Genomic DNA, 23758 nt, shown 5'->3' with positions numbered 1-23758 from the left:
TTGATCCCAGCTGCTTATGCATGTCATGTGCCTCTTTCTTTTTCTTGACCAGGGCCTCAGTATCCCGAATCATCCAGGTTCCCTACTTCTGCCAGCCTTGCCCTTCATTCTAAGAGGAACGCGTTTGCCCTGATCCCTGGTTAACACACTTCTGAAAGTATGCCACTTACCAGACGTCCCTTTTCCTTCCCACAGATTCCCCCAATGAACTTGTGAAAGTTCCTTCCTGATACTACAAAATTGGCCTTGCCCCAATTTAGAACTTTAACTTTTGGGCCAGAACTATCATTCTCTATAGTTATCTTAAAACTAATAGAATTATGGTCACTGGTCCCAAAGTGATCCCTCACTAACACTTCAGTCATCTGCCCTTCGTCATTTCCCAAGAGGAAGTCAATTTTATCCCCTCTCTCGTCAAGCCATCCACATACTAAGTGAAAAATTCCTCCTGAATATACTCAACAAATTTCTCTTCATCCAACCATCTAATACTATTGCTGTCCCAGTCAGTGTTGGGAAAGTTAAAATCTCTATTACCACCCTATTTTTCTTGGAGCTATCTGCAATCTCCTTACATATTTGCTCCTTGATTTCCCACTGACTATTTGGGGGGCCTATAGTACAACCCTATAAAAGTAATTTCCCCCTTCTCATTTCTCAGTTCTACCCATATAGACTCAGTGGCCGAACCCTCAGATATATCCCCTCTCAGTACACTGTGATGCTTTCCCAAATCAAAAGTGCAACTCTCCCTCTTCTCTAACCTCCTGTTCTATCTTCCCTATAGCATCTGTAACCTGGAACATTGAGCTGCCAGTCCTGTTCCTCCCTTAGCCATTTTTCAGTAATTGCTATAATATACCACTCCCACATACCCATCCATTGCCAGTCAAGCCTCTTGCATTGAAATAAATGCAGTTTAATCTGACTTCCCTTGCTCTCTGTCTTGCTTTTGCCTGATCTGTCTGGTACTAAGATTATTGACACTGCCTTTACAACTTAATATGCTCTCTTTAACTTCTGTGCTGTCCTCAAACTTCTCTTCTGTCTCCCTATTGCTTTAGATCCCACCTCCCTGCCAAACTAGTTTAAACCCTCCCGAGAGGCTCTAGCAAATCTCCCCGCCATGTTAGTCCCCCTCAATTCAGATGTAACTCATCCCTCCTGAACATGTCAGTCCTTCCCTAGAAAAGATCCCAATGATTCAAAAATCTACATCCCTGCCCTCAGCACCAGCTCTCAAGCCAGGCATTCATCTGCCTAATCCTCCTATTCATACTCTCACTAGCACATGGCAGCAGTAGTAGTCCTGAAATGACTACCTTCAAGGTCATGCACTTTAGCCTACTGCCTAACTCCCTATATTCACATTTCAGGACCTCATCCCTTTTCCTACCTATGTTGTTGGTACAATATGTACAATGACCTCTGGCTGCTCACCCTCTCCCTTAAGAATGTCGTGCAATCGCTCAGAGACATCCCTGACCCTGACACTAGGGAGGCAACATACCACTCTGGAGTCTCGATAGCGGCCACAGAAACGCCTGTCTGTGCCTCTAACTAGCGAGTCTCCTATTACTACTGCTCGCTTGCTCTTTGCCCGACTCTGTCCCACAGCAGAATCAGCTGTGGTGTCACAGGCCTGGCTGCTGCTGGTATCTCCCCCTGACAGGCTATCCCCTCAATAGTCTCCGAAACAATATACTTGTTTGAAAGGAGAATAGGCACAAGAGACTCCTGCACTACCTGCCTGCCTCTCCTGGTGGTCACCCATCTACCTGTCTGAACCTGTGGTGTAACAACCTCCCTGTAACTAGTGTCTATCACTCTCTCTGCCTCTTGATATTATCACTTTCTGATTATTATTTCTAATTTCCCTTGTAAGTCATGGTTTGGCCACAATTCTCTTACCACTCAAGCACCAAACAGGAACAAACAACTTCTGGAGTTCGCCTATTTGTTCTTTAAATGCCTGCCACTGTCTGTTCACTGTCTTTACTTTCAGTAATATTTCCCAGTCCATCATGGCTAATTCATGCCTCATACCATCATAGTTACCTTTAGTAAGATTCAGGACCCTGGTCTCAGAATCAACCACATCATTATCCACCTTGATAAAGAATTCTATCATATTATGGTCACTTGTCCCCAAGGGTTCCTCACAAATAGATTGCCAAATAGTCCTTTTTCATTTCACAACTTCAACATATTGCTCCAGAAACCCATCCCATATGCACTCCAGAAATTCCTCCTCTATTGTATTGTGACTAATTTGACCCTTCCAATCTATATACAGATTAAAGTCGCCCATAATCACAGATTTTTCCCAACATTATCATTGCAGTTTGGTGGTCCGTATCCCACCTCCACCAATGTTTTTTGCCCCTTGTTGTTTCTTAACTCAACCCATACCATCCATACTAATATCCTTCTTCAAAATCATTTTTAATCAACATTGCAACTACACCACCTTTTCCTTTCTATCTGAACTTCCTGAACACTGAATAGCCTTCAATGTTTAGCTCCTGTACCTCTCCATAATGCTAACTATATCATATCTCTTTACATCTATCTGCGCAACTAATCATCCATTTTGTTTCGAATGCTCCGAGCATTCAGGTACAAAACCTTAAGGTGGGCACTTTTAATGTTTCTTTTCCTTTTCCTACTATTTTTTACTCCATCCTTACCTGGCACTTGATTTTGCTGCCTATCACCTTCCTTATTCTGCTTACTGTATTTCCCTTTTTGTTCTTAATTCTCCTTGCTCTGAATCCTTACAAAGGTTTCCATCCCCCTGCTATATTTGTTTAAACTCCTTCAATCACTCTAGCAAGTACCCCTCCAAGGACATCAGTCTTGTTCAATAATGCAAGGGAATAGACAATGAACACTCGGACATACAGAAGACAATAGGGACGTTGGAATGCATGTCCAAAGATCCATGAAGGCAACAGGACAAGTAGATAAGGTAGTGAAGAAGACATATGGGATATTTACCTTGATTAGCCAAGGCATAGAATGTAAGAGCAGGGAGGTTACAATGGAGCTGTATTAAATGCTTGTTACAGGACTGTGTGCAGTTCTGGTTGCCACAATATAGGAAGGGCGTGATTGCACTAGAAAAGGTGCAGAGGATATTCATCAGGGTGTTGCCTGGGCTGGAATGTTTCAGCTATGAAGGGAGGCAGGCTAGGCTGGGGTTGTTTTCCTTAGAGCAGAGAAAGCTGACAATGACCTGATTGAGATGTACAAAATAATGATGGACGTAAATATAGCAGCTAGGAAGAATTTTTTTCCCTTAGAAGAGGGGTCAATAACCCAGGATATAGATTTAAGGTAAGGGACATGAGATTTAGGGGGACTTGAGGAAAAGCTTTTTCATCCAGAGGTTGGTGGGAATCTAGAACTCTGCTTGAAAGAGCGATGGGGGGGAACACTCACAACATTTAAGAAACATTTAGATGAGCACTTGAAACACTATGGCATACAAGCTTGGGACCAAGAGCTTTTTCTGCTGTAAAACTCTACAAATGAAGCTCTTCAAAATGGTCCACCAGCAGCTTTTCAAGGGCATTTGTGATAGGCAATAATTACTGTCCTTAATCCCAGGAATGACTAATTAAGAGAAACACAAGTCTAAACATGAACAGTGTGCAAGATAGGGTGAACCTTGGAAAGGCTGAAGATTTCATTGGGATTACTAGGGTAATCATAAATCATAAGCGTATGATAAAGTAGGATTGAGTCAGCATGGCTTTGTCAAGGAGAAATCATATCTGACAAATCTGTTAGAGTTCTTTGAGGAGGTAACAAGGAAGTTGGATAAAGGAGAGCCAGCGGACACGGTTTATTCCAGAAGGCCTTTGACAAGGTGCTGCATAGAAGACTGTTAAGTGCCCATGGTGTTAAGGGTAAGATCCTGGCACGGATAGATGATTGGTTGACTGGCAGAACGCAAAGAGTGGGGATAAAAGGGTCTTTGTTAGGATGGCAGCTGGTGACTACTGGTATGCGCCGGGGTCAGTGCTGGAACCACAACTTTTCAGAATATACATTAATGATTTGGAGGAAGGAACTAAAGGCACTGTTGCTAAATTTGAAAGTGACACAATGATATTTAGAGGGACAGATAGCATTGAGGAAGCAGGGGGGCTGCAGAAGGACTTGGACAGGTTAGAGAGTGGGCAAAGTGGTAGATGGAATACAATGTGGAAAAGTATGAGGTTATGCACTTTGAAAGGAGGAATGGAGGCATAGACTATTTTCTAAATGGGAAAATGCTTAGGAAATCAGAAACACAAAGGACTTGGGAATCACTGTTCAAGATTCTCTTAAGGTTAACGTGCAGGTTCAGTGGACAGTTAGGAAGGCAAATGCAATGTTACTATCCATGTCAAGAGGGTTAGAATACAACAGCAGGGATGGACTTCTGAGACTGTACAAGGCTCCAGTCAGACCCCATTTGGAGTATTGTGAGCAGTTTTGGACTCCATATCTAAGAAAGGATGTGCTGGCCTTGGAAAGGGCCCAGAGGAGGTTCACAAGAATGATCCCTGGAACGAAGAGCTTGTCATATGAGGAATGATTGAGGACTCTGGGTCTGCACTCGTTGGAGTTTAGAAGGATGAGGGGGGATCTTATTGAAACTTACAGGATACTGCGAGGCCTGGATAGAGTGGACATGAAGAGGATGTTTCCACTAGTAGGAAAAACTAGAACCAAAGGGCACAACCTCAGGCTAAAGGAACATTCCTTTAAAACAAAGGCGGAGGAATTTCTTCAGCCAGAGAGTGGAGAGTCTGTGGAACTTTTTGCTGCAAAAGGCTGTGGAGGCAGGGTCGTTGGTCTTTAAGACAGAGATAGATAAGTTCTTGATTAATAAGAGGATCTGGGGTTATGGGGATGAGAAAAACATAAACCATGATTGAATGGCGGAGCAGACTCGATGGGTCGAGTGGCCTAATTCTGCTGCTATATCTTATGGGTAATCCAATTCCTGCCAACATTTACACTCCACTTGAGCTTCTTCCTGTCTTACTTCTATTCCCTTCTTCTGATATACTTACTCAGTCTCCCCTCAAATTAATCTGTACTATTTATTATGGTTGCGCGTTCCATATTGTCATCATTCTCTGAGAAAACCAATTATTTGCAAACTTTATATTTTTTAGTAACTGCCTTATGTTGATCACCTCTAGTTTTGCTCTTCATCACAAATGGAAACATTCTATTTGTCTATTCCACATAATTATTCATAGAGGTTACCAGCATGGAAACGGGCCCTTTGGCCCAACTTGTCCATGTCACCCAGTTTTACCACTAAGTTAGTCCCAATCACCCATATTTGGCTGATATCCCTCTATGTTCATCTTACCCATGTAAATGTTTTTAAAAATACAAACTTTTACCCACCTCTGCTACTGACTCTGGCAGCTCATTCCAAACGGGGGCTCCCCTCACAGCCAATTTTGTGCTCTCTGTGCCCACCGTGGTGAGGATGTGGCAATGATGGCAGCTCATTGAAGTGGCGCATGGCACTTGGGTTGGTGTGGCTTTGCCAGCATCCAGTTGCTAGGAAGGAGTGGATAACAGTTCACTATCCTCTCCAACCCACTCATTTTGCTTTAGAGCTAGTGGTTATACTTTCAGGGGCTGAGGCAAAGGAGGGAGATAGCAAGGACAACCCAGAAGCAGGCCACAGCAGAAGGATAGAGGGCTGCCAATAGGCGCCAGGATGCAGCCACCTAGCAATTTGAGGGTGGGGCCAGAGGACATTGGAGATGGAGACTCGGTGTACAGGACCCACATGTGCTTTCAAGGGTCATCGGACAGCTCCAGTTCAGTAGACAGACAGTCTGGCAGGGGACACCTGATCCTTTTGGCAGTGAAGGTGAAGACGGCCCTGAACCTTTCGCCACCAGGTCATTCCAGGCCTCCAGCGGTGACCTCTGTGGTATCTTGCAGTCCTCGCACACAAGCGCGTCTGTGAGATGACTGTACGCCCAAGCAGCCAACTACATCCACTTCGACATGGGCCGGGCCGAACAGGATGCCCGGGTCGCAGGCTTCGCTGTCATTGCTGGGATGCCCCAAAGTGCAGGGGACTATTGATGGGATGCACGTTACCATGTGGGCTCCGTATATTCTGGGGGTGCCCTTCATCAGTGGGAAGGGGATGCATTCATTTGATGTTCAGATTATGTGTGACCACCTTCATGTGTCATGTGCCATGTGTGCGTGTACACGCCACCCAGGGAATGTTTATGCCAGCTACATCTCGTATAGCCAAGACATCTCTGGGATATTTGAAGGCAAGCCCAGGCTGCCGGGATGTCTCACGGGGGACAAGAGCTACCCGCTGCGGTCATGGCTGATGATGCCAGCGCAGAGGCCCCAGACCAATACAGAGATCTGCTATAATGAGACCTAGGCTGCCACCCAGTTTATCATCGAGTGGGTGGCACGGTAGCACAGTGGTTAACACTGCTGCTTCACAGCTCCAGGGTGCTGGGTTTGATTCCTGGCTCGGATCACTGTCTGTGTGGAGTTTGCACGTTCTCCTCGTGTCTGCGTGGGTTTCCTCCGGTTTCCTCCCACAGTCCAAAGATGTGCGGATTAGGTTGATTGGCTATGCTAAGAAATTGCCCCTTGGAGTCTGGGGATGTGTAGGTTAGAGAGATTAGTGGGTATAATATGTAGGGATATGGGAGTAAGGCCTGGGTGGGATTGTGTTCGGTACAGACTCAATGGGCCAAAGGGCCTCTTTCTTTACTGTAGGGTTCTATGATCGAGCGGTGCATTGGGCTCCCGAAGATGCAGTTCCTCTGCCTGGACTAATCTGGAGGGGGTGTCCAGCAGAGTCCTGAGGGTCTTGTACATCGTGGTGGTCTGTTGTATCCTCCACAATGTGACGTATGAGCGGGAAGACATCATCGAGGAGGAAGGGGACCAGATGGGTGCTGTTGCAGCGGAGGTTAAGCAAGTGGATGTAGAGGATAAGGCTAAGAGCCCGGCTGCAAGGGTCCGCCAGGGCAAGATGGCGATGAAGGCCCTCATTAATGCAAGAGTCTCTAAGGTGTGGTATCCCACAGCTTCAAATCCTAACTGCTCACACCCCTCCCGCACCACCTACTGTCCACATCCAACACCATGGGTTTCATTGCCATCAGTTCAGGGGTGCCATCTTTGGTTTCATTTCCATCTTTATCCCAACAGAAGAAGGTGGAAGAAAGAATGTCTGGGGTACGTGGAACCCTTAATTATGCTGGCTACTTTGCTGAGGCAGTGGAAAGTGTATCAGAGTCAATGGATGGGAGGCTGGTTTGCGTGATGGATTGGGCTATGTTCATGATCTTTTATAGTTCCTTGTGGCCTTGAATAGAGCAGGAGCCATACCAAGCTGTGATACAATCAAAAGAATGCTTTCTATGGTGCACCTGTAAACGTTGGTGAGAGTCATACCTGACATGCCAAATTTCCTTAGTCTTCTGAGAAAGTAGAGGTTTTCTTAACTATAGTGTCGGCATAGGGAGGACCAGGACAGGTTGTTGGTGATCTGGACACCTAAAAACTTGAAGCTTTCAATCCTTTCTATTTCATCCCCGTTGATGTCGACAGGAGCATGTTCTCCTTTATGCTTCCTGAAGTTGATGACAATCTCCTTCATTTTGTTGACACTGAGGGAGAGATTATTGTTATCACACTAGTTCGCCAGATTCTTTATCTCATTCCTGTACTGTGTCTTGTCATTGTTTGAGATCTGACCCACTATGGTGATGTCATCAGCCAATTTGAAAATTGAATTGGAGGGGAATTTGGCCATATTGTCATCGGTGTATAAGTATAGTAGGAGGCTGAGAGCACAGCTTTGTGGGGCACCAGTGTTAAGGGTGGTTGTGGAGGAGGTGTTGTTGCCTATTCTTACTGATCGTGGTCTGTGAGTAGGAAGTTCAGGATCCAGTCGCAGACAGAGGTGCCGAGGCCCAGGCCATGGAATTTGGAGATAAGTTTCGTGGGATAAATGGTGTTGGGGGCTGAGCTGCAGTCAATAAATAGGAGTCTGACATGGTATCTTTATTATCTAGGTGTTCCAAAGTTGAGTGCAGGGCCAGGGAGATGGCATCCACTGTGGTGACAGGCAAACTGCAGTGAATCTAGGTCGTCTGGAAGACTGGAATTGATTTGTGCCATGAGTAACTTTTCGAAGCACTCCATAATGATGGATGTAAGAGCTATCAGCTGATAGTCATTAAGACACACTGCTTGGTGTTTTTCAGGTACCGGGATGATGGTCACCCTCTTGGTGACCCAACAACTTAACCTCATGTGGCTTAGCGCTTAGTGCTACAGGCACTCCTGGGGTTATGGCAATGAAATCCATGGCGTTGAATGTGGACAATAGGTGGTGGGGTGGGGTGGAGGGGGCAGTTAGGGTTTGAAGCTGTGGGACACCACACCTTCGAGACCCTTAGGTGTCCCTCAGGATGCACATCAGAGGAAGGTGGTCACCTGTGTACCATGCCCAGAGGCCTGTGACACTGTTGGTGGGCATCCTCTGGGGACTTAAACTTGGAGGATCTTGAAGCAGATAGGGCCTCAGATTGTTGTAAAGGAGAGGTTGAAGATGTCTGTGAATACTCCTGTCAGCTGATCCGCATAATCTCATAACTCTAATGGCATTTTTGGATGAGCACTTGGAATACCATGGCAATCATAGGTCTGACACAAGTGCTGGGAACTGGGGATCAGAGTCTTGGTGGGCTGAAGGGTCTCTCTGCTGCTGAACAAAGCTCGATGCCTGTATGTTTACAGCCAGGGCACACAAATCCCTGTGGATTAGTCACACCAGTAGAATGCAATAACATTTATTAGTGAAATTGTAAAGTGACAATTATCAAAACCCTAACTAGTGCATGCCTTCACCCAGGCCCTCTTGGTGACTCTATAACTTCTTAACCGTATGTGGTCTAGTGCTACATCTAGATGCCCCTCAGGATGCCCATCAGAGGTAGAGGCGGTCAGCTGCATTCCACACCCAATGGCCTATGTTCCTGGTGGGCATCCCCCGCAGACTGGGACCTGGAGGATTCTGGACGATTTCCAGGTATCATGAATGTAGTAGCACCATCTTGTTTAGCCGGCTACCTGTGAGATGCAGCAGTGTCAGGACAGGGGGATTTGGAATGACTGGGACAGCTGGGGTCTCCTGGGTGGAAGGCTCCGGCTTGGGTCCAGTGCTTCCTCCTCCTTCAGAGTGCTTGCTGGTCCCTAGCACACTTGGTGGAACGGTGGGGCAGCTGGACTGAGCTTCAGAGGTCTTTGTGTCACCTGGCTCTGCCAGTCTTGGAAGTCTGTGTCTGCACCATGGTGTGCAAATCCTCAGTGATGGCCCTCTGAGTGTCTGGACCAAGCTCTGGATCTCCTCAGCATTTGCCCTCTGAGACTGGGCCATGGTCTTGAGGTCCACTGCCAGTGACCTCTGGAACTGGGTCAAGCTGTTAAGGCCCTCAGCCATGGTACTCGGAGACTCAGCCATACCTTGGACCCTGCCATCCATGGCTACCACTTCCTACTCCAGGCTTTCCACTGCGGTCACCACTCTTGCAGTATTGGTGCCACACAATACCAGCATCACCTCCTGTACCTGAAGGCTGTGGGACTCCTCCAAACAGCTTTGCAGATTACTGACATCCCCTCTTGCAATCCCTTGGCTCTGCCACTACATCTCCAGTAGCTTTGGGAGAACTAATCCCAGCAGCTCGGCTGGGGTAGTTGTCTCCTTGGCTCCAGGAGACCTCAGTCTGCTCAAGTTCTCAGATGTTCCAGCCTCCACTTGATGTGCATCTGCAGTTATGTGGTGCTCACGAGAAAGTACCCCAGAAGCTTCACCACTAACGTGTCCTACCAAGGTGACTGTATCTGCGCTGATGGATGGTGTGTGTGATATTGTGTCGACTGATTGGCGCTTTCCTCAAACGTTTCTTCAGGGCTTTCCTTCAAGTTTTCCTCAGTTCTTTCATCTGGTATGTTGATGGGGGTTGCAGCAGGGCTGTAGGGGAGATGCTGACTCCTGAAGTACTGTCCTCATTGGGGTTGTCTCCTTCAAAAGACATATGGTTCCGTGCAAGGAAGGGACAAATATGTGGATAGATTGCAACTTACTTGAGATAGGTCATATGAATGAAGGTTTGTGGCTGCTCACTTCTTGGCACACACCAACCTGCTGGTCATAGCTCTATCTGCAGCTCCCTCTCTCTGATAGCTCTATGGTACGCTCCACAAAGGGAGTCAGGAGATGCAGCTCAGGGTCCCCACCATACATCTTCTCCTACTCCCTCCTGTTATGGGCCATATTCTCCCATGACAGGGGTTGCTGGAAGGGTTGGAGGATGGTACTGGAGGTTGGGTGCTGGAAGATGTAGGGTGCAGAAGTAGACATTCTAGATGCCACATACGGGACTGACAGCAGGATGGATGGGCACTGACCTTTGCTGCTCTAATGAGGTCGCTCATTTTCTTTCTGCATTGGCCCCCGGTCCTCTGTGCCAGTGCAAAGGTACTGAAAGTTGCTACCACCGCTAACCAGGCTGTCCAACCCCCTGGGTCGTCGACCATCTCAGAGGAAAAAGATGGCCCTCCTCTCCGTGACATCCAGCAGCCGTCCCAACTCTTCCTCCGTAAACCATGGAACTGCTCTACAAGGTGCCATCCTCCTGACATGAGTGAAGTGAGCACATCGATAGTGTTTAAGTGCACCTCCCCTTTGTTCACAGCACACAGCTGCAGCCACTTTGGACGAGTCATGCACCTGCAGCCTTCATACCAACGTGATTTGCATAGAGGCTCTTATTGCAGTAAGTACCAAAAGATTGTGATGTGGAGAACGCTAAAGAAACCGGCGCAGAAAACTCCTGTTTTCTTGCTGTTAAAACACTTTTGGGATTTGAAGTCAAATAAGATTCTTTGAAAGTGAATACTGGTGTATTTCGGTGTATACCTTTAATCTTTTTAGAGGGGTTAAATACTTCATGTAATATGAACCTCTAAGCTGCTTCTTTTCACAACAAATTTAGATGAAAAACAGTTGTGACTGAACTTAGTCTCCACCTAGTATAATTGCTCTTGACAGAATAATAAACACAGTACACACCATTGCAAAGGATCATTTTGCTTAATTTAAAACAAATTACAACTACCTCCTTGCAATCGTCTGAGGCTGGCAAAACAATTGCCCTTGGAACTTACTGATCAAAAATGAAACTGACGGCCAGTGAGTGTTTTTTTCCCCTTTTTAAATCCTCCCTTTCGGATAGAGGATCCACGCTATATTTACAATAAAAAAACCAAAGCTCGCCATTACGAAGAACTAATTTCACAGCATTAACTTCACAACCTACTGTCCGTCGTTCGCCCACCCCGGGGAGGGGAGAGAGAGCGCAACGTAAGCGCGCACGTCGCCTCCAACGTCGGTTTCCCCAGAGCCACCGTCGGCGTAAACCCAGTGCGTCGCTATTAAAGGGAGCGAGGCAACGCGCCTCGCGCTAGTTCCGGTTCGCTGGGCGATCGTTGGTTTTGAATCCTTCCCTTTTGTGCGGGTGCTTGGCGCTCGAGCTGCGGAGGGGCGGCGGCGGCTGGAGCTGGGCCGAGAATGGTGATCGGGGGACGATGGTGTTCGAATCATTAGTGGTCGAGGTTTTGAACCGTTTCTTGGGAGATTACGTCGTGAACTTGGACACCTCGCAGTTGCAATTAGGAATTTGGGGAGGTATAGTTTACGACCCGAGTGTCAGTTTTATATCCGATAGCCATATGACGACTGAGTGTTTGACAAGTACCTGCGTGAGCTGCTGCTGCTGTCACTGGGTGTGGATCTCGGCACCCTGGTGAGATGGAGTGACCCACCCACCAGGATCCTGCAGTGAAGTGCACCATGGCAGGCAATTTTGTTATTGTTTCAACAAAAAAAATGATTTTAAGTAGTTTGTAATTATTCCCCAAATGTCATTGTTTTGCGTATTGGTTATTGAAATATTTCATGACTTGCAAAGCTGCAAGTAGATTCTTGTGCACATGCTGTTTCGGTATTGATTGGTTCTATGTTCAGATCGTTTAAATTTTAGCTACTGCACTTACGTTATTATCGCTAGCAATTTAATTTGATAGAGTAAGAACTTAACAGAGGGTGTGCTTTATACTTGTCGCCCATACGTTATATAGCTGTCTACACGATGTCTGTTCATTCCGTTTTAATAGTTCCGTATATACAATGTGATGAATTAATTTAATCGTCATAGTGTTCACGCTTCATTCTTTTGTGAATGTTGAAATATATTTGAGATACTAGATCAATTTGAAAAAAAAACAAGTGCACATAAGCATTCTCATTAACTAGCTGGTAGCAAGTTTGAAATAACATAATTTAAGAGTAGTAAACTTTGAAAACAAGGATTGATTAGTTATACATGCTGAAATGCAGTCCAATTTCTTGCAGTTTTGTTTTCGTTTTAACTTAGTGCTGTACTTTCATCTCTTCAGTTATTTACCTTTGTGGTTTTATTACTGTCGTTATGGCTCTGTCAGATCACTGGAAAATATACATTGTAATTGTGCAGTTCTGATTGCAGTGGACAGTTTAACTGAGAAGTCATATGTTTAAAAATGACTAATATAATTTTTAATGCCAGAGAAAGGTCAAGACTTGATGGATGTTATAAGCAGTCTATAATGGCCTCTGGGCCAGTGTAAAATGGGAAAAGTTTGTTATCATTAAGTTTGAGCAGTATAACCCCATCCCTAGTAAGTGCATTGGAAGGGTTTGTCTGCAATCAAATATGACAAATATGTAGGAATTACTAGATTTCTGCATGCTTGACTAGATGTGTGAAATTAGAAGATTGTATTGGAAGCAGTTGAGAGAAGGTTCACTAGGCTGATTACTGGCATGAAGGAATGTTGTGCTGATTGGGCCTACACTCAGTGGCATTTAAAAGAATAAAAAATAATAAAAGGAAACTTTGCCACATGCTGCCAGTTGTTTGGTGGTTAGCACGCTGCCTCACAGCTCAAGGGATCCATGTTTGATTCTGGCTTGAGAGACTCCGCACAGTCAGTACATTCACCCTGTATCCGTGTAGGCTTCCTCCAGGTGCTATGATTTCTTCCCGTAGTCCGAAGATGTGTGGGTTAGGTTGATTGGCCATGCTAAATTGGCTCTTGGTGTCAGTGAAATTAGCAAGGTGAATATGGTCTCAGTCGAATTGTTGATGCAAGCTCAGTGAGCCAAATGGTCCCCTTCTGCACTGTAGGGATTCTGCTATGAAGCAGTTAATGAGCTGCATTGGATGACAACACTGGGAGTCTAAATTCGCATCGATGAGGCCACAGAAGGATTTCAGCAATGGTAGCTGCAGTAAAGAAAAATGGCACTGTCGGATATGTATTGACCCAAATAAAAGTAAATTAGCGCGGATGCTAGAAATCTGAAATAAAAACAGAAAATGGTGGATAAACTGCTTTTCGAAGAATCATTTGGATTCCAGATATTAACTGTTTCCACAGATGCTGGAACTCCTATTGAATTTATCCAGCATTTTGCTTTTATTGTACATTGACCCATTTCACTTAGATTTCATCACCCTCGGAAGAAAATGAGCCAGATCCACATAAAATAACATCTGTCTGACAGATGACCATTCCCATGGACCAGTGCACTTCCTTGGTATGACAAATTATCTTTCTAAGTTTATTCCTTGTTACAGTGAGGTCACTGTACCTCTTTGTCAGCTCCTCCACCAAGAAGTTGAATGGTGCCCGCAGGAGCACCACACAGCAGTCTTCAATAGACCCACACAAGCCTTTTAGCTCCACTGGTGCTACGGTTTTTTGACATTTGAGCATACTTATCAGCAGGTGTCTCCCAATAAGGACTTGACAGTCTGCATCCAGAGTGGCAGGCCAATAAGCTTTGAGGGCCCTCATGACACTGACTCATTATGCTCAGATCAAAAAGTGATTACTTGCTCTAGTCTTTGCCTGTTGAAAATATTATGACTTCATATATCGTCAACTGACATCAGCCCCTCATTATCCTAAACAAACCCCTTCATACTGCTAAAGCTATAACGTGACAATCTGTTATCTACTGAAGTGTTTAGGAGCTGTAGTTGGCTGATGCTCTTCCTAGAGGTTTTCTACCCACTGCAGACCAGTCCGATCGTGGGGAAAACACAGACATGTCAATAGAAATGCTGTCCTTGTAAAATCCAGGAATTCAAAGATCCCCTTGCAGGCAGACATCCGATGCAGACAACTGCACACGAGGGGTTGGCCTGACTCCTCAGGGTCACTTCCCCAGGAGGTCAGCACATTCTTTGCCATCAGAGATGAACTTGCAATACAGGATGGGCAGCAATTTGTCATTCCAATTTCTCTTTAGAGGTACTACACCCAGCAACTTCACCAGGGGCACATTCAGTTGGAAACAAATGGACACATGCCAACATGGAGAGGAAAATTTCCAGGTGTGCACCATGCAGTAGACCCAAGCTACATTAAACAAAAGAACTGCTGAATCTACATGTAATCTTGGATTCGCATAGCAACTCTCAGAGCGACATTTTTGAATGGAATGGTAAACAGTATTCGGCCCATTGAGTCTGTTCTACCATTCAATCGTGGCTGATATGATTCTCATCCCTGCCTTCTCCTCATTACCCTTGATCGTTCCCCTGATTGATCAAGAATCTATCTATCTCTGTCTTAAAGACACTCATTGAGCTGGCCTCCGCAGCCCTCTGTGGTAATGAGTTCCACAGATTCAGCACCTTCTGGTTGAAGAAATTCTGCCTCACTTTCAGTTTTAAAGGAGCATCGCTTCCCTCTGAGGTTGTGCCCTTGAATTCTAGTCTCCCACTAGTGCAAACATCCTCTCTTTGTCCACTCGATCTAGATCTCATCCTTCTAAACTTCAAGTATAGATCTAGATTCCTCAACCACTTCTCATGTGACAAATCCTTCATTCCTGCGATCATTCTTGTGAAAATCCTTTGGACCCCCTTGAAGGCCAGCACATCCCTCCTTAGGTATGGGGCCCAAAACTGTTTACTATGCTGTGGTTGTGGAAGGTCAGTCATCTCAGCTCCAGGACATCTCTGCAGGAATCCTTCAGGGTAGTGTCCTAGGCCCAACAATCTTCAGCTGCTTCATCAGCGACCTTCCCTCCATGAGGTCAGTAGTGCAGATGTTTGCTGAATGTTCAGCACCATTTGCAACTCCTCAGATACTGAAGCAGTCCATATTCAAATGCAACAAAGTCTGGACATTATCCAGGCGTGGGCTGGCAAGTAACATTTGTGCCACACAAATGCCAGGCAATTACCATCAACAATAAAGACACTCTAACCACTGCCGCGTGAGATTCAATGGTGTTACCATCACCGAATCCCCGCTGTCAGCATCGTTGAGGTTGCCATTGGCCAGAAGCTCAACTGGACTTATCACATAAACACAATGGCTACAAGACCAGATCAGAGGCTATGAATACTGTGGTGAGTAACTCACCTCCTGACTCTGCAGAGTCTACCCACCATCTACAAGGCACAAGTCAGGAGTGTGATAGAATACTGTCCACTTTCCTGAATGGGTGCAATTCCGACAACAATCAAAAGGCTTGACACAATCAGGACAAAGCAGCACGCTTCATAGGCACCACGTCTACAAACATTCAATCCCTCCACCACCAACGCTCAATAGCAGTGTTGTGTACTATCTACAACATACACTGCAGCAATTCACAAAAGACCCTTAGAGAGCACCTTCCAAACCCATGACCATTTCCATCTCGAAGGACAAGGGCAGCAAATACATGGGAACACCACCACCTGCAAGTTCCTTTCCAAGCCACTCACCATCCTGACTTCGAAATATATTGCCGTTCCTTTCCAGTCACTGGGTTAAAATCCTGGAATTCCCTCCCTAATGGCATTGTAGATCAACCTACAGAACATGGACTGCAGCAGTTTAAGAAGGGAGCTCACAAGTACCTTCTCAAGGGCAACCAGGGGCAATAAATGCTGGCTAGCCAGTGATGCCCAAGTCCCACAAATGAAGAAAAAAAAATTGCAAGTGGAGTCTGACCAGAGCCTTATACAGCCTCAGCAGCACATTACTGCTCGTATTCTAGCCATCTAGAAATGATTGCTGACGTTAAATTTGCCTTCCTAACTGCCAACTAAAGCTGCATGTTAGGCTTAAGAGAGTCCTGAATCAGGACTCCCAAGTCCCTTTGTGCTTCAGATTTCTGAAGCCTTCCCCATTTGGGGAATAGGCTAGGCCTCTATTCTTCTTACCAAAGTGCATAACCTCACAGTTTCCCACATTGTATTCCATCTAGCATTTCTTTGTTCACTCTCCTGGTCTGTCCAAGTCATTCTCCAGCTTCCCCATTTCTTTAACACAACCTGTCCCTCTACATATCTTTGTATCATCCGTAAATTTAGCAACCATGCCCTAAATTCCATCTTCCCGATCATAAATGTATATAGTGAAAAATTATGGTCCCAACACTGACCTTGTGGAACACCATTAGTTACTGGTTGCCATCCTGAAAAGGGCCCCCTTATCCCGATTCTCTGCCTTCTGTCTGTCAGCCAATCTTGTCTGAATGCCAGTACCTTGCCTCTAATACCATTGGCTCTTAGCTTATTTTAGCAGCCTTCTGTAAGGCACCTTGTCCAAGGCTTTCTGGAAATTCAAATAAATCACGTCCATTGGTTCTCTTTGCCTAACTTCTTTGTTACATTCCCAAAGAATTGTAACAGATTTGTCAGACATGACTTCCCTTTGATGAAGCCATGCTGACTTAATCCTATTTTACCATGCTTTTCCAAATACTCCACAATTTCATCCTTAATGATGGTTACCTTCAACCGAGGTCAGCCTAACTGACCTATAATTTCCCATCTTCTGTTATCTTCCCTTCTTAAACAGGGGTGTTACATTCGCCTTTTTCAAGTTCACTGGGGCCTCCTCTGATTCCAATGATTCCTGAAAGATCACCACCAATGCCATCTCCTTCAGAACCTGAGGTGTAGTCTGTCCAGTCCAGATGATTTATCCACTTTCGGACTTTTCAGCTTCCCTAGCACCACCTTTGTGATGGCTGCTGCGTTTACTCTGCCCCCTGACTCTCTCTCTTAAAGTTCTGGCATGTTACTGGTGTCTTCCACTGTGAAGACTGATGCAAAGTACCCATTCAGTTCCTTTGCCATTTCTTTGTCCTTCATTACTATTTCTCCAGCCTCATTTTTCAGCTGTCCAATGTCCGTTCTTGCCTCTCTCTTACCCTTTATGCATCTCTTTAAGAAACTCTTGCAATCTTCTTATTTCTTGCTTGCTTACCCTCATATTTCATCTTCTCTGCCTCTTTTTTTAGTTGTTTTCTGCTTGCTTTCAAAATGCTTCCCAATCCTCTGGTTTCCCACTATTCCTTGTGCCACAGTATGCTCTTTGCTTTTATGCTGTCCCTGACTTCCCTTGTCAGCCATGGTTGCCTCGTCCTCTCCTTAACATGTTTCCTCTTCCTTGGGGTGAATTTATGTGGTGCCTTCTGAATTACCCAAAATCTCCTGCCACTGTTGTTCTATAATCTTTCCTGCTCGGCTCCCTTTCTAATTAAATCTGGCCAGCTCCTCCCTCATGGCCTTCTAGTTTCCTTTACTCAGCTGTAACACCATTATATCCAATTCCAACGACTCCCCTCTCAAACGACAAGTTGAATTCAGTAATATTGTGGTCACTGCCTATTATGGGTTCCTTCGCCTTGAGCTCCTTGATCAAGGCTGCCTTATTACACATCACCAGATCCAGAAGTGTCTATTCCCTAGTGGGCCCTAGCACAAGCTGCTCAAAAAACCATCCTGTAGACATTCCACAAATTCTTTATCTTGGGGTCCTGTACCAACTTGATCTTCCCAGTCCACCTGCATATTGAAATTCCCCCATGATAACTATAATATTGCCTTTCTTACATGCCTTTTCTATCTCCTGATTTATTTTCTGTCCGGGGGTCTGTACATAACTCCCATCAGGGCCTCCTTCATTTTGTACTTCCTCAATTTTACCCACGCTGATTCTACGCTGTACGACCCAATATCGCTTCTTGCTAATGATTTAATTTTGTTTCTTACCAACAAGACAATCCCACTTCCTCTACCCATCTGCATGTCCTTTTGGTAGGACTCAGATCCTACCTCTAATCCCCTTGGAGTCATATCTCGGTGGTGCCCACAACATTGTATAGTCCAATTACAATGTGTGTTTCCAGCTCGTTTACCTTGTTCCATATATTGCATGCATTTAGGTACAGCACCCTCATTGCTGTGTTGCTTGCCTCCCTTTGTCTGCTGTGCCTGAAGTTTTATTCCTTCCAATTTCCATACTCTCTACTCTGATTAGTTATGGAAACTTTACTAACTTTTACTGAGCCCTGTCCCCCACTAACTAAATTAAAATCTTTGTGACTTCCCTATTTAGCCTTTCTGCTAGGGTCCTGGTCCCAGATCAGTTCACGTGGAGCCATCCCATCAGTACAGTTCTGTGCTGTTCCAATACTGATGCCAGTGCCCCACGAAATGGAACCCCTCTTTCCCACACCATTCCTTTAGCCATGTGTTTACCTCCTGAGTCTTCTCTCTTTGCCAATTCACACATAGCTCAGGTAATAATCCAGAGATTATAACCTTGAGGACCTGTTCTTTAATTTGGTTCCTAGTTCCTGATATTTCCCAAACAGGTCCTCCTGCCTATGTTTGTCCCAACGTAGTCTACAACTCGATTCTCCCCCACCTACGCCAATATCCTTTCAAACTGGTTAGAGATGTCCTTTATCCTAGCACTGGGTAGGCAACTTAACTTACCATGCAGGATTCTTTATCCTGCTTACAAATTATACTATCTGTCTCTCTAATTATGGAATCCCCTATCGCTCTTTTTGCTCCTAACTCTTGAGTGGCCTCCTGTACCACAGTGCAGTGGTCAGTTAGCTCATCCTCCCTAATCGCTCCTTGTCGCCAGATCTTCCAATTCCCACTTATCAGTAGATGTTACTGGGCCAACTGCTCCCAGAATGCTCCAGTGAAATCCCCCTATTAGAGTCTTGCCCAATTTGTATTCCGTGTAGTTTGAACTTGACTACCTGCCAAACATGACATGTAACTCCATCATCACCAAGCTCAAGAGACTTCGCCGCACAGGGCATCCCTCAGACTCGTGACAGACAATGCTTGTTAATTTATCTGCACAGAATTTAGAAGTTTTGAACACGGAACATTGAGCCTATCATGAGCAGCGCCCTATACCCAAAGTCCAATGGCCTGGTTGCATGCTCTGCTATGCATCTTCTGGAAAATTGTGCCTGAGATAACTGTGCAGCTCTTAGATGCTTATAGTCTGCCTGCACTCTGGGGACAACTCCCATGCTTCCATCATGTGAATTAGGTAGCCATGTCACCACATGACCACTCGGTCTAATCTTTGTTTAAACTGGGACAAAACAGAAGGTTCCAGGACTACGTAATGCACAAATCTGCAATTAGCCTTCATCACAATAAAATGGGGGCAGGGAGGAGCTTAATCTGTGTTTTACCCTTTGTAAATATTTATGTAATATTAGCCTATTCAATCTGTGTTACAGAATGGTTTGCACACAGTTCATGTGCGCTATTCCATTGTAGTGCTATTGCTTGTCCCAACTTAAACGGGAAGATTAGACCAAGTAGTCATGTGGTGACATGGCTATCTAATTCACATGGTGGAAGCATGGGAGTTGTCCCCCAGAGCGCAGGCAGAGTATAAGCATTTAAGAGCTGCTGAAACTAGTAAATTAATTCTTGTTACAAGTCCTTAATTGCCAGTCTTTGGAACCCAGCACATCTATAGATGCCTTCATTCAAAGCAGTCCAGGATGTCAGGTTGATGGCACTTAAAAGGCAGTAAGTTAAGCTGAAGGCAGAATGGGACTGATGTATCTAATATTGGTCACTTTCTAGTGAAAACGTGAACTTTTACAACATGCTCCTTAGAACATCTAGCTGGTTGTTCTATGTTCTTGGAATAATCATGCAATAAAACTATATAATTGACCTATTTTGACCATGTTGTTACAGGCCTGAGGGATGTAAGAATTAACCTGGACTGAGGCAATGCTAAGTTAACTATTTTTAAACAAACTTTTTTAAGTTTAAGAATGGATGCAGGTGAATTGGTATCTCTGAAGAAAATGTCTGCAAGCAGCAAGCCCAAATTATTTGTTGATGCTGAGCTTTTTATTGCATCCATCTAAAACAGTATTGTTTTCAAATCATTGAAACAAAGAAATTATTCTGATTAATGGTAATGGATAAACAGTCTTGCATTTGATATTTTGACCTGTATTTTAATGGCATCAATGACCTGTTTAAAGTAAATTGTTGATGCCTCCATTATATGAGTTGAAGAATACAATGTAAATCATAAGTGCAGATAAAAACCATTTCCAGTTTATTTTGTCCTTGACTCTTGAAAAATATATTTGCATATTAAAAGCAAAAACGTTAAGTACTGCAGTAACATAAAATTCAGCCAGCAACTTTGAGTGCTTATGGGTAGTCATGACTTTCCACAGCATGGTATTCTGCTGCATAGGATAAAGGTGCACGGTGTTACAGGTAATGTATTAGCGTGGATTGAGGATCTGTTAACTAACAGAAAGCAAAGAGTGGGGGTAATCGAATGTTCTTCTGGTTGAGGATCAGTGTTGGGACCGCAATTGACAATTTACACAAATGAATTCAAATTGGGGACCAAGTGTAATGTGTCAAAATTTGCAGATGATACTAAGATGAGTGGCAGAGCAAAGCGTGCAGAGGACACTGAATATGAAATAGATAGTCTATGAGAGTGGGCAAAGGTCTGGTAGATGGCGCATAATGTTGGTAAATATGAGGTAATCCATTTTGGTAGCAATAACAGCAAAATGGACTATTATTTAAATGGTAAAAATTGCAGAGGGACCTAGGTGTCAGGGTACTGGTGAAGCTGCAACTGGAGTACTGTGTGCAGTTTTGATCGCCGCATTTGCGAAAGGATATATTGTCCTTGGGGGTGCAGAGAAGGTTCACTAGGCTGATACTGGAGATGAGGGGGTTAGCCTATGAGGAGGATTGAATAGACTGGGTCTGTACTTTTTGGAGTTTAGAAGGCTGAGGGGGGATCTTATAGAGACATGTAAGATGAAGGGGCTAGAAAGGGTAGAGGTAGGGAGATTCTTCCTGCTTAGAAAGGATAGCAGCCTCAAAATAAGGAGGGGTGGGGTGCAGTTTAGATCAGAGTTGAGGAACTTCTTCAATCAAAGGGTGGTGAATCTCTGGAATTCTCTGCCCATTGAAGTGGCGGAGGTTACCTCGCTGAATATATTTAAGTCACGGGTAGATAGGTTTCTGATAGACAGAGGAATTAAGGGCTATGGGTAGAAAGCGGGAAAGTGGAACTGATCCATTTCAGATCAGCCATGATCTTGTTGAATGGCAGCGCAGGCTCGAGGGGCTAGATGGCCTACTCCTGCTCCTATTTCTTATGTTCTTATGTATGCATGAACTACAAAGTTGGTTTGCAGGTGCAGCATGTAATTAAGAAGGAAAATGGATTATGTCCTTCATTGCTAGGGGCTTGGAGTTTATAAACAGGGAGGTTATGTTGCAGCTGTATAAGGTGATGGTGAGGCCACAGCTGGAGTACTGTGTATAGTTTTGATTTCCTTATTTGAGAAAGGATGTACTGGCACTGGAGAGGGTGCAGAGGCGAATCACCTACATTGATTTGGAGATGAGAGGGTTGGCTTATGAAAGGGAGATTGAGTAGACTGGGACCACACCTAATCGAATTCAGAAAATGAGGGGAGACCTTTAGAAACATAAGATTATGAAGGGAATAGATAAGATAGAAGCAGGGAGGTTGTTTCCACTGGCAGGTGAAACTAGAACTGGGGCGCAAGGCCTCTTCTTCACCCAAAGGGTTATGAATTGATGGAATTCTCTGCCCAGTGAAGCAGTTGAGGCTATCTTGTTAAATGTTTTTAAGACAAAGATAGATTTTTGAACAGTAAAAAATTAAGAATTATGGTGAGTGGGCAGGTAAATGGAGCTGAGGCCATGATCTTATTGAATGGTGGAGCAAGCTTGAGGGGCTAGATGGCCTACTGCTCCTTAATTCTTACTTGCAAACCTATTTTGCTGTAAAATGGTGACTACTGTTTTCTCCAGCTCCACAGTGACTACAATACAGATGTGCTTTTAATTTCATGTTCTGGAGGTAATGTAAGTTACTATATCAATACAAATCATTCACTCTTCTGTTCCTCTCATCTGATGTGGGTGTTGACTACCCCGTTGTAGATAATGTAAGCATGATTAATGTATGGCAATGAAGAGATATTTGTGGGTGCATATAAATCAGCTGAAAACAGTTGATAATGTGAATAATATTATGCGTAACAAAGTTAAAGAATAAATGCAGATGAAGAAGCCTTTGGCAATTTCAAATATTTTGGAGAATAGTGGCATTATTATCGAGTTACTGCATGAATAATCTAGAGGTCTAGACTAATGATTTAGAGACTTTGAGTTGAAATCTCACCTATCAGCTGGGTAGTGTAACTTAAATCTGGAGTAACAAGCCAGTGTTAGTTATGGTGACTGTGGGAGTACTGCATTGTTGTAAAATACATCTGGTTCTCCAATGTCCATAATGGAAGGAAGTCTACCGTCCTTTTCTATTCTATCCTAACTATGAATCTACACACAGTAATTTGCAGTTGTAAATGCGCCTAGTTTGGGGGCGTTTAAGAGATCCGTGGATAGGTTTATGGATGGTAGGGGATTGGTTTAGGTTAGAGGGTCATTGTTTTTTTTTAACTGGTCGGCGCAACATCGTGGGCCGAAGGGCCTGTTCTGCGCTGTTATGTTCTATGTTCTATGTAAGGTGGCTGATTTTTAACTGCCCTCTGACATGGCCTAGCAAGCCACTCATTTGTGTCAAATTGCTGTGAGAAAGTTGAACGATGAAACATTCATATCATCCTGACAATTAAAGGCACACTCAGTTCAGTTGTCCTCACTAACCTCTTGAGATTTGTGCCAGAGAGCAGCCACATAACTTAGTTAAGCAGTAGTCTGACCTGGTCATAGCTACAGAATTATGTCTCTTGGCCAATGTCCTAGTTTTCTCCACCATTCTTTGGTTTGTCCTGTTCCTCCCATCAGGACAAGACTCATCTAAAAATGAGGTCGGAACATGTCAGGTGGGATTTTTCCACTCTGTTGCGCTGGTTGAGTAGTGGGGTAGAAAATATGTGCAAGAGGCTCATGCCTGATTTCTTGCCTCCCTTGATCTTGCTGGCCCCGTTCTGCCAACAAAATCCGCCTCGCATCCAGAAAGGGCACAAGGCCATAAGTGAGCCCAGACAGTTGTGTCTCGGACTCATTAAACTTTTCCACCTTACTGGAGGTCCTCGCCAGTGAGGATCTCAGATGCCCCCCATCAATGGGATCAGATGTGATGGCATTGCTGGTGGAACTGGAGGCCATTGAAGCCTCCCACAGGTTGTCTGGGGCTGGGCAGTACTCCTTGGATGGTGCCAGCATGGCTTTGCTTGTTGGGCACCCTGAGAGTGCCAAAGGGGTGGGGCCAGACATGGTCTGATGGAGGTAGAACCAGGCGGGGG

General features: G+C 44.7%; 1 protein-coding gene across 4 annotated transcripts in view; it reads left to right on the top strand.

The window, feature by feature from the left end:
- The first annotated feature begins 11546 nt into the window (after positions 1-11546).
- vps13a (vacuolar protein sorting 13 homolog A) overlaps positions 11547-23758 on the top strand; it is a 405759-nt gene continuing 393547 nt past the window's right edge. For all 4 annotated transcript variants that reach the window (XM_080188886.1, XM_080188884.1, XM_080188883.1 and 1 more), the window contains exon 1: positions 11547-11767. In XM_080188886.1, coding sequence (XP_080045012.1) covers positions 11668-11767 — 100 coding nt within the window. In that variant the 5' untranslated portion in view covers positions 11547-11667. The remainder of the gene's footprint in view (positions 11768-23758) is intronic.

This window comes from Carcharhinus amblyrhynchos, chromosome 5, assembly GCF_965287045.1.
Source record: "Carcharhinus amblyrhynchos chromosome 5, sCarAmb.v2.hapA, whole genome shotgun sequence".
NCBI lineage: Eukaryota > Metazoa > Chordata > Chondrichthyes > Carcharhiniformes > Carcharhinidae > Carcharhinus > Carcharhinus amblyrhynchos.
The sequence above is the reverse complement of the archived record's forward strand: the minus strand, read 5'-3'. Positions and strand labels throughout refer to the sequence as shown.